At 38.2% G+C, this 12229-nt stretch overlaps 1 protein-coding gene across 1 annotated transcript; it reads left to right on the top strand.

Moving 5' to 3' along the window:
* The first annotated feature begins 5128 nt into the window (after positions 1–5128).
* LOC130738417 (uncharacterized) lies at positions 5129–9330 on the top strand. Its single transcript, XM_057590392.1, has 6 exons — positions 5129–5228; positions 5328–5929; positions 7334–7455; positions 7565–7605; positions 7872–7970; positions 8874–9330. The coding sequence occupies exons 2-6, from the start codon at positions 5416–5418 to the stop codon at positions 9019–9021; spliced, it is 924 nt and encodes a 307-aa protein (XP_057446375.1). The 5' UTR covers positions 5129–5228; positions 5328–5415; the 3' UTR covers positions 9022–9330.
* The last annotated feature ends 2899 nt before the right edge of the window (positions 9331–12229 follow it).

Here is a 12229-nt window from a genome sequence, read left to right as displayed (position 1 = left end):
GGCATGTCTGACATGTCAGAAGGCGAAGATAGAACATCAAAAGCCTGCGGGTATGTTACAGTCACTTGATGTGCCGGAGTGGAAGTGGGGCAGTATCTCTATGGATTTCGTGGTAGCTTTGCCAGCTACGAGGAAGAGATTTGATTCCATTTGGGTCATTGTGGACCGTCTGACGAAGTCAGCACATTTCATACCGGTGAAGACCACGTTCAATGTGGAGGCACTTGCAAAAGTGTATGTCGCTGAGATTGTACGACTTCATGGAGTACCATCGAGTATTGTTTCTGACAGAGATCCGAAGTTTACTTCGCATTTCTGGAAGGCGTTGCACGAGGCGCTTGGGACGAAGTTGAGGTTGAGCTCTGCCTATCACCCTCAGACGGATGGACAGACAGAGAGGACAATACAGTCATTGGAAGACTTGCTGCGAGCCTGTGTTCTGGATAGTCAAGAAAGCTGGGATGAGCTGTTGCCGTTGATCGAGTTTACTTATAACAACAGTTTTCATGCTAGTATTGGAATGGCACCTTATGAGGCTTTGTATGGGAGGAGATGTAGAACTCCTTTATGTTGGTTTCAAGATGGCGAACATCTTCTCGTTGGACCTGAATTAGTACAACAAACTACTGAGAAAGTGAAGCAAATACAAGAGAAGATGAGGACGTCACAGAGTCGACAGAAGAGTTATGCTGACACACGACGGAGAGAGTTAGAGTTTGAGGCGGGAGACCATGTGTTTCTTCGCGTGACACCAACTACCGGAGTGGGAAGAGCGATAAAGTCGAGGAAGCTGACACCGAAGTTCATTGGACCGTATCAGATTATCGAGCGAGTCGGTAAAGTAGCTTATCGGATTGCGTTGCCACCTTTTCTTTCCAAGATTCATGATGTGCTACACGTATCACAATTGAGGAAGTATATTCCTGATCCCTCTCACATCATCAAGGAAGATGATATTCAGCTTAGAGACAACTTGTCTTTTGAAGTGGCACCAATGAGGATTGAGGAACGTAGGATCAAGCAGTTGAGGAACAAGCAGGTTCCTCTGGTAAAAGTGATTTGGAACCAAGTCACGGGCGATGCTACTTGGGAACTAGAAGAGAGGATGAAGGAACAGTATCCGGAACTCTTCACTGAGCCTTAAGTTTCGAGGACGAAACTTTCTTTTTGGGGGGTAGTATTGTAAGACCTGAATTTTCAGAACAAGCTAATTTCCGACTCACGCGTAGAATCAGTGTAAGCGTGACAGGAGTTTGATATTTGAGAAAGATTAATGAAGAAGAAAGTTCAGGAATTGCTTGAGGAATGTTGCGTAGTCATTTTAGGAATTAGAGCGAGTCGTCTGCACACCCGCCTTATGGCAAGCGTGTCCAGAATAGGCTAATTTCGCTTTAGAGCAACGTTTTAAGTGAGATTTCGAATCCTTGGAAAATTTAAAGATTTTCTTTATTTTTCCTTCGACCAGCGTTTCATTTCGGAACTCTGGACTGTACGCACGATAGGTTTCACTTTTCGGATGTCCGCCGACGCTAATTTCTTTGCTTCGAAACCCTATTTTCGAGCAATGGATGAAGACTTTTTCTATTCGGGACTTCTAACGAAGATTCCGTCCATGTTGCCAGACTTGTTTCGACGTTTCCAATCTTTCTTCAGTTGGAAGTTTTGTCGTTTGAGCATCACAGCAAAAAGTAGTTTTTCGGGGCAGATTAACCGACACCGCTTTTGAGTTTTTCGATATCGTTTTTCCCAAATCCTAGATATTTGTTTTGAGTTCTGGAATTCTGACGCCAGAATCTCTCTTAGAATTTCTCGGTGATCGTGCTGCAAAAATCGGAATCGCGAAATTTTCATTTTCCCGCGATTTCACCCGCCTATAAATAGCGCGAAAAAGCAAAATCCTCTCATTTTCTTTCCATTTGTGGCTGATTTCGTGGGGAGCAAGGGGGGAGGAGATTTCCGCGAAAACTTGACCAATCTTCGTGCAGTTCGTCCCTACTTCTAGGTATCGAGGTAACTATCATGAATCCTGCCTCTGATTTCTGTTTCTGCTGAGTTTCTGAAGTCGTTTCTGTGCTCTAAGTTTTGAGCTTTTTCTAAAATTGTCCGATTTCTCTGATTTCTCGCTTGGGTTATGTTCCTTATGTTCCCCTGAGTCTAAAACCTCTGTCAGTAAACTCTGATTGCGATTCAGTTGTCCAGGATCTGAAAAATTGACTCAAAACTCTTTTTGTCTCACATTTCGAAACTTTATTGTCGAAAAGACTTAATCTGACTTCGTGCCTTTAGGATTTGTTGTCACGGATATCATGAGGATCGTTGCTGTCAAATTTGTTTTCCGAACTGATAACTTTGAAGTTTTGAGCCTTTATTTTGGACCAAAATGCCCCTGGATAGTCGTATTTCGACCCGATTGTCCGAAAATTGTTCCGACAATTTCTTTGCCTTAGTTTTACCCTAAAACTACCTTGTGAATTGATTTAGATCGAAGAAAAAGTTCGAAAACCCTATTTTCCATAGTGGCCGAAACCTAATTGCTTGGGTACCGTGTCCAAAAATAATTTTTGGGTCTCTATGACTTGAGCCATTGCGTAGCTCTTTCAATTGTCGAAATTTTGGCGCCGGTTTCGTGTCATTCTGAGTTCTGTAGCTCGAGTTATGCTCGTTTTAGCGAACGAAGTCTCCGTTGTCAATTTGTGCCTAAATAGGAACTCTGAAGCTTTAGAGGCTTTCTTTACGATTTCGATTAGTATTAGTAGATCGTGTTGCTCCTAGTGAAGCTTGTGTTGATGATTGTGTTTTCTTTGTTCTAGGTTCGCAATTTCCATGCCCAACTTCTACTCACGAAGGTAAGGGTAACTCGGTTTTAGAGCGTCTTTGAGTCTTGCATGCTTTTATCGCACTGCCTGTGTTTGAGATGAAGATGTTTATATTGATTGGCAGATGATTATGATTATTATGCTGAATTTGGAAAATGTTTTCTGAGAGGCTTCGGCCGTTTACTGGTTTCTGTCGTTACTGCTTCCTAGTGGATGGAACATGTGGTTACTTTGGATTGGTCCTTGGGTGGGCTTTGTTATTGTCTGACTTGGCATATAGGGCTTGAGTCAAGTGGCGATGAGGAGGTGTGTCCTATCATTGTCCCATCTTGCGAGATGCTAAGTGGCGATCAGGAGGTGTGTCCTATGATTGTCCCGTCTTGTGTGACGTTAAGTGGCGATGAGGAGGTGTGTCCTATCATTGTCCCATCTTGCGAGATGCTAAGTGGCGATCAGGAGGTGTGTCCTATGATTGTCCCGTCTTGTGTGACGTTAAGTGGCGATTAGGAGGTGTGTCCTATGATTGTCCCGTCATGTATGACGTTATAAGTGGCGATGAGGAGGTGTGTCCTATCATTGTCCCGTCTTGAGAGACGATATTGATCGATCCATTTTGTTAGCAGCATATAGTTGCATTATAGGGAACTAACACCTGACCCTATGTTGTTGGATTTTCGTATTGGTTTATTGATATCTGATTTGATGTTACATTGTTGAGGTTATTATTATCTGAGTCCGATTTATGTTTAAGTTGTTGATATATGAGTTGAGTTATGTTGCTAGTTATTTACCATGCCAGGTAATTAAATTCGAACAGCATGATTTTTCTCTTTTATACATGGTAATTGCATGGAGTTAACCCTTTCTATTTGCTACTTGTTGTTTGGGCGCTTAACGCTATTAGGCGATGGAGATCCTTCCGCCGAGGCATAGCTACTCGAGTTGGAGATCGAGTTGTAAGCGGTGGAGTAGAGGTATGAGAAGCAGCTTTGCTTCTCTTCTTGTGGATTATGTTGGAGTCTCTTTTACTTTATGAGAACTCTGTTATTAAAGTCTTGCTTCCGCCACTGTTAAAGTGCGCATGTTTATTCTGAACCTTACTTATGGTATTGTAAACTATTATTACTGTATATCGGGAAACAAGTTATCTAAATAAAGTTATGGTATGTTTCCAACCTTTTAGCCGAAGTGTTTAGTTGTTTTACAGAAAAAAAAAAAAATTCCCTTGGTTTTTAGGGATTGCAGATTGGTCCTTAGACTTTGTTAGGTTACTAATGTGACTCCTCAGTTGAGAAATTGGGGTGTTACAAGAAATATAGTAGATTCTGTAGGTTGTTCGGTTTAATAGAAAAAAATGACACGTGTTATGTCTCTTTTCATTTGATTAAATAGAGAACCATAATAGAGAAAATGATTTTTATGTGAAATGGAATTTTAACCCAACAAGACATTAATTAATTTAAATGAAAAGAGTAACATGGATACAAAAGGAAATCAGCGAAATACAACTCGACTACTATCGAAAATATTCTTAAATCGGAGAGAATGTGAAAGGTTGTGGGCCCTGCACCTAACTCTCGCTTTCCAACATTGTTACCTTATGCCAAACAAAATTGCTTCTCTCTCTCTCTCTTTCGTAATTCTTTCTTCCCAAGTTCTTCGATACCAAACATATTGCAAAAGAGCAAATCAACAATGCTTAAACATAAAACAATATAACGTGTAACATGTTTATTCTTCTTGGCAGTATGTCGTTTTAATTTTGCTCTCCAACTCTGTCTCTGGTCAAAAGAAAGGGTGGCTTTGCTCTAGCCGCATGGTGCATTGTCTGAATTTCAGTCCTTTTGTTTACACTCAGCTTTACACACTCGGGTGAGGAGCAGGAACGGTAGAGGCAACCAAGAATGATGAGCTATCGATCTGCATGACGAGCTATTCAATCCGGAGAATCAGCTCTGTTTCATGTCTTCCTGTATCAGGTAGCTTGCTTAAGTATTTTTCCTTTCCCATAAAAAAAAACATCATAAAAGGAATTCATTCTATTAGATTGAAAGTAATACAACTTCAAACACATGCCTTTAACTCCACCAGATTGAAAGTACTTTTTGACATCTTGCAACTCAAGCAGACAAGTACAGACACAAACACAAGCTCAAAAGCTTTAACATTACAATATTAGGTCTTACTACTAGGAAATAAGATCCCTCGTTGAGAAATATCATATTTCCTAAATTTCACCTAACATGAAGGAATATTCTTATTGTCAAGGAGCATAAAAATATTTACAAGATACACAAAAAAAAAAAAAAAATTCACATAATATAAATATAAATTGTCAAGCAAAATTGAGCACGAGTTGTTGTTACTTTTCCACCAAAGCAGCGAGCACACACATTTCGCTTCTTCGTAATTGTAAGTTCAATTTCAAAACCTATCAATCTTCTTCTCTTCTCTTATTATATTGTAACCATGTGCACACATCATTCTCATGCATTCAACAAACTTTGACAGTTATGGGTGCGTAGGATAACCAAAGCAGCGCACTATAGCCACCCCTCTCCATTTCACCATCATCATCATCATCACCATTCATCCATCCATGCTTGGAGTACTCTGCGCCACTTCTCGTCCTAAGCCATGGATCCTGTCCTTCCTCCATGCTGCACCACCGCCTCACCACGGCACCCGCATCGCCTCCGCCGCCGCGCCGCGCTATCTCCTCCACTCCAACGCTTGTAATCTCCGCCCTCACTCCAGCGCCTGTGACCTCCGCACCTCCGGCGCCGCCTCCATATGGCACGCTATCATGCCTTGCGGCGGCGACGGACGCCTCGCGCTCCACCACGACCTCGACCTCAAAGGCGAGGGGTCGTGGAATGTTGCCTGGGACGCGCGTCCTGCTAGGTGGCTCCACCGCCCTGACTCGGCTTGGCTCCTCTTCGGTGTCTGCGCCTGCCTTGCGCCGCCGTTTTGCCCTGACGTTTATCCCGAGGTTACGGCACCGGCGCCGGCGGCTGCTGACGATAGTTCCGAGGGAGGTGAATTGAAGAGTGTGGAGTGCGTTAAGGAACGCGATGATGAAGCCTCTGCTGCTGCTGATTACAGAGTCACTGGTTCGTTTTTTCTTTTTTTCTAAGCAAATTTGAATTGTTTTTCAATCATTTCTGTGTGATCAATTGGATATGTAGTGTAATTTACTAATCTATGCCTTGTTTGTTTAGGATACAGTGTTTGATACTTGGATTGGAGGTGTAGTTTATGGATAAATGAATGATACTTTTTGCTTTTGCTTTGAGGGTTAAAGCACTTTCAGTTTTAACAATGATGATTACTTTATGAAAAATGAAATTGCATTTTTGTCTTCAATAGATGCTTGCTTGTGTTTTATTATTTTTCTCTAAGAGTACATAGATTGGTTGGTGTTGGTTGGTTTGGTGATTTTTGTGGTAGTTTTACTGTGTTAGCAAAGTGTGAAAGTTACTGCGGTTTAAATCAAGTTCCGCGATTGTGATTTCGCGCGCTGACAACAAGGTTTTGGAGGTTTTTGAAACCGCAACGCCCGACAGTAATTTCGGTCGCGACAGCCGCATTTTTTCACAGTTTTCCGCAATGCGAAGGACTGCAATTGTGACGTGGCAGCAGCAACTGTTACCGCGACCGCAATTTAAAACCTACACCTAAGCCTTCAAGCAGTTATTTTTTTTTGGGGGGGGGGGGGGGGTAAAAAGCATTGTTGTTATGATGATTTGATTACAGATTTTGTTGAAGCAGAATGAATAGTTTTTCTTTGTGATTATTGCTCTTTATGAGTGTTTTGGAGGTTTCCGAAACCCAAACACCACCTTAATTTTGGCGCGAAAACAATTTTCCATAATACGAAGGCCCTGACTGTAATTGCGACCACAATTTAAAACCTAGGCCTTCAAGCAGTTAGCCTTTTTTTCTTTTTGGGTTAAAAGTGTTGTTGTTATGATGATCTGATAACAACTTCTGTTGAAGCAGAATGTAGAGTTTTTCTCTTTCTGAGTATTGTTCCTCTATATGAGTGTTTGATGGTCTGTTTAATTGTTCCTCTATTTTGTTGAAGCAGAATGAAGAGTTTTTCTTTGTGATTATTGCTCTTTATGAGTGTTTTGGAGGTTTCCGAAACCGAAACACCACCTTAATTTTGGCGCGAAAACAATTTTCCATAATACGAAGGCCGTGACCGTAATTGCGACCACAATTTAAAGCTTAGGCCTTCAAGCAGTTAGCCTTTTTTTTCTTTTTGGGTTAAAAGTGTATTTGTTATGATGATCTGATAACAACTTCTGTTGAAGCAGAATGTAGAGTTTTTCTCTTTCTGAGTATTGTTCCTCTATATGAGTGTTTGATGGTCTGTTTAACTGTTCTGAAAGCATTACTCTGTCTTGTTGTGATTCAACTAATCTTTATGAGTGTATGATGGCCTGTTTAGTACAGAAATAAAAACCTTTTGCAAGAGATTCTGTGGATTTATTTGTCATTGAATGATATAGGGGTGCTTGCTGATGGTCGGTGCCTGTTCAGAGCAATAGCTCACGGAGCTTGCTTGATAAACGGAGAAGAAGCGCCCGATGAGAACCGTCAGATGGAACTGGCTGATGAGTTGAGGGCTAAGGTAAGTTCATTCTACTTAATAGTTTGAAAAGGAAAATACATCTCATCCTTCTAGTTCAACTTTTGTTGTTTATGGTTGTTATAACACGATTATCATGTTTTATTTAAAGGTTGCGGAAGAATTGTTGAATAGGCGTGAGGAAACTGAATGGTAAGCTTTCTAATTTGATGGTACACAATTAAATTGGGGGGACTATATGATGGACCATTTTTTAAGTGGCCCACCAATGATTCATTGTTTTTAGTCGTTCATATAATGGTTTTATAATTGAAGATCCTGAATCAACTGTTAGTAACAGTGGATCACCTGTGGACCACTTAAAAAATATGTCCACCATCCACCCTATAACTTCCCTTAAATTTGTTCTTTTTTAATTTCCGCACTTGGTTACTTATTATTCTTTGTTGTGTCTATAGGTTTATAGAAGGAGACTTTGATTTATATGTGACAAGAATGCAAAAACCTTGTGTCTGGGGTGGGGAACCTGAGATATTGATGGCTTCTCATGTTTTGAAGTAAGTTCTTTTGTATGTTAGCTCTTATTACTATTCAATCACATTAGATGACTTTAAAAGTTCAAAATATCATATTTTAATGAGGCAAATATGTTACAACAACAAAGTACCAATAACTTTAGAACATATGTTACAACTAAAGACTTACTCTGACTATTTTTTAGAACATATGCTGCATATTAGTAGAGTTGAAAACCCTAGGATAGACGATGATCACTCTATAAAATCTTGGTAAAGGGTGTTTTGATTGAGTGTGTGATGAGAAAAAAAAGAGAGACAAAGACATGAAGTAGGTGTGATATACAATGTGAAGACATCAACACTCATGAAACCTGAACAATATTGGATAACACACTTTCAGTTCATTTTATATGATAATTAGGTGCATGTCTTGATTTGTTGGTATGAATCGTATGATATAAAACCCATCTTTGTAATACTCATTCAGACGTTTTTTTACTTATATCACGTTCTTCCCTTACTTTCTATCTAATACAACTTGCACACCTGTATACTGTATATATGTATTCAAGAGATACAAGCTCTACTGACATGGTCTACAGGGTAAAATGATAGTGAAGAATATAAGAATGATAAAGATGTTTGCATTAATGTGTTATTTCACGTAGTGTCCATACTCGTGAAGTTATACGTTGATGAAAATATCATTATCTTTCTTATATTCTTCACCATACTTTACTATGTTTATTATGTCAATAAAGCTTGTATCTCTCATGAATACAAACACACATGTGAAAGACATCACTCATAAAAACAAGGACGTTTTCAGTTTATTTTATATGATAATAATTGCATGTCTTTGTAATACTCATTCAGACATTTTATACTTTTATCAAATTCTTCCATTGCTCTGTATCTAATATTGTCTGCATAACTTTTCAGGACTCCAATATCTGTATTCATGAGAGATACAAGCTCTACTGAGATAGTAAACATAGCAAAGTATGGTGAAGAATATAGGAATGGTAAAGATATTTCCATCAACGTGTTATTTCACGGGTATGGACACTATGAGATACTAGAGACCTGACCCAAATTTCCTTAAAAAGTAAACACATTGCAGTAGAACCTCAAGTTCCGTTGATCATGCGGTTTAAGACGCATAAAGAGAGTTCTTTAAATTTTTTGGCCATCCAGGGATTTGTTTCACTGAATTTAGTGGATTTTTTTTCAACAACTGTATTTTGAGCCGCAGGGAACTTCAATTCAAGTAATAGGCATTTGTGATTTTTGTAGTTTGCCTACTTTCTTATGATGTTTAAAATTTAGTATACTACAATAATCATTAGGGGGTGAGAAATTAGAATATTGACAATAAATAAATATTTGTTACAAATAATCATTAGGGGTTTGTGATTGGCATTAATTGATTCTTTGGGGTATTCACTTCATGGTATATATTTTGATAACGGGAAGAAAAGGTTATGCAATCATTTTAATTTTGGATGCTTTGAAAAGTGTAGGATACTAACTCACTTATTCCAAAATATAAGTGGGAGTAAGTTAATAAATCCCATTAAAATAACATTTTTTAATACTCTTTTAAAATTTTCCAAATTTTGTGTATGTTAATTATCCAAATAAGTGGTGGGAAGTTTGGATTTTGATTATCTCATGGGACGTGATAATGTTAAGGTGCATATTATATTTATTTTTCTTTTTATAAATATTTAATGGATCTCACATATTTAATATATATAAAGAAAGAGCATAGATAGACACAAAAACTTCACATGATTATTGGAAAATTGCCTTCAATTTCACCCTCAATCATCGCCACCACCACTCCAAAAAATTACACTAAAGAAAACCCTCAGATCCCCATCGCTCCAACTCTGTCCATCACATATCGTAGCCTCCCTGCTCCGTTTGCAAGTTTCCTAGGTGAAACATTGTATGTATTTTATGCTGGCCCGGTTTACCCTCCAAAGGGAGGAAAGATGAAAGGGTTATTTTTTTTTTCGATTGTTATTTAATCTTTTTATTGGTACTTAGAATGAACTGCTAAAATATTTTTATTAATAAATCCTATGACCATAAAAACTTTTCTCCACAATTTTCATTTTGTGGTCCACCCATAGACCACTAACCATCAATGACCACAATTTCTTTCTCTCACTTTTAGTGGTAAAAAAGTACTAAAAAATTCCAAATAAGGGTGTACAAGAAAGCAAAAAATCTTGAAACATACGGTATCCTAGCTAGCTATCCCAAGAATAGATACTTTTTAACAACAAAGTGCTCACATATATAGAATCTCACTGCAGCTTCACTTAGAAGCATCAAAAAAGCATCCTCTCACCCCCCACAAATTTGAGCATATTAGGTAGATAATTTGGTTTCTTAAATATTTAGTTCAATGTTCGACTTTCGGGTGGTATATATGGAGAACAATTTGTTAAAAAAGACTTATTACTTAATATAATGTCTAAAATCTTAATAGGATTAATCTCATAACTGCCGGCTACCAGATACGAAACCAAATTAAAAAGCATCCTCCCAATTGTGATGATAAAAACGAAAACAGTGGGCATGTTACACGACTATAAGTAGGGAAGACAAAAACACAAAGAAGGAATAAAGACCCCAAAAAAGGGGTCCCATATCATTGCTTCCTTCTTATCGTACCGTGCTTCTTCTCTTTTTGACTTTAGCTTTAAAATTCATAGAAATAGATACTAACCGGCACCGCTGTATGTGTTTCTATTAGCAGTAAAAAGAGGAATTGATGAGCAAACTCATTTTATTCATCAACACATTTCTTAGAATTTATTGTTAAACAAGTTCCTATATTTTTAGGGATCGATGACAAGTGGGAAATACATTCTTGCATCCATTTAGGTTTTTGAGTAAATATTTTGGCCTTGTAGATAATGTAGAAATAGGACTAACAAATGGGGTTAAAAATCCTACTAGGAAAAAATCAATGGGAAAAAACATGGTTAAGGAAAAAAGAGTACAATTTATTTTAATTGAGATTTTGTACTTAATGAACTATGATATTCCGTACAAATTTTTCAAATGTTATAGTTGGAAGAGCCTTCGTAAATAAGTCTGTCAAATTATCACTTGAACGAATTGGTTGGATGTCTATGTCACCATTCTTTTGTAGATCATGAGTGAAGAAGATCTTTGGTGATATGTGATTAGGTCAGGCTTGGACATATTGGGAAAAAATAAACTCATATCCATTGTGCCTTTAAGATAATGAAAGACTTGTTTTACTCAATTCTAATGTCTTCGTGTAGGTAAAGAACTATATCTTGCTAACAAGTTAACGACAAATGATATATCTTATCGAGTATGACTAGCAAGATATATTAATGCTCCGATAATACTAAGTTATAGTACTTCAGGACCAAGTAGTTCTTCATCTAATGACCTTACAACCATTAAAGTCCACAACGGGTGTGATTTGTCTATGTAGAATCTTTTTAGTACTTTTGCAACATAAATCTCTTGTACATAAATACTCAATCATTTAGTTACTCAATTTGTAAGTGTAGACAAAATTTAGTTATTCCCAAGTCCTTCATCTCAAATTCTTTCTTTAGGCAATCTACAATGTTTGGAAGCTCTTTTGGAGTCCCAATAATGTTCAAGTCATCAACATAAACAGCTATTATGACGAACTCGCGTGGCAGGCCAATTCATTGAATTTGTGATCATCCAAACGATTTCAATGTGTCTAACCCGACATGATGTGTTGGGGTGACAGTGATTAGAATTCGAGTGCACCCAAGCAAATTTATGGTTGGTGGACTTTGCGCCAACTGAGGCAGATTCATTTATTCAGGCTAACCAAAGCGAATTAATCGGGTGTCAGAGCTTATAAATCCATATTACGAACTTGTAATCTACACAGTCAAAAACCAAACTTAATTTCACCCCAAACAACTCTTGAGCTCTTTCTGAAACCTTCAAGATGAGTCAAATAATTTCTTTTGTCATTACAATGGTAGAGTTTACCAGGACAGTGAATGTATGATGTTTGAAGGCTAGAAGAGGCTCATGCATCTGAAACGCAACATCACGTAACCAAGTTATTTCGGTCATTACCTTCAGGTATTTGTCTTCATCTTATCCAATTAAATTTACAGGTCTTGAGATTGAGGATAATGAATATGTGCGAGTCACGATGGGTGCCTTTACTCACCAGTCTGCCATGACCATGTTGGAGCCATACATTGAAATTGATAAGGCAAGAAGTTCATAAGTACCGGTCTTAACCAATTTGA

Source organism: Lotus japonicus, chromosome 2 (genome assembly GCF_012489685.1).
Source record: "Lotus japonicus ecotype B-129 chromosome 2, LjGifu_v1.2".
Classification (NCBI taxonomy): domain Eukaryota; kingdom Viridiplantae; phylum Streptophyta; class Magnoliopsida; order Fabales; family Fabaceae; genus Lotus; species Lotus japonicus.
This window is presented reverse-complemented; position numbering and strand designations above follow the sequence as displayed.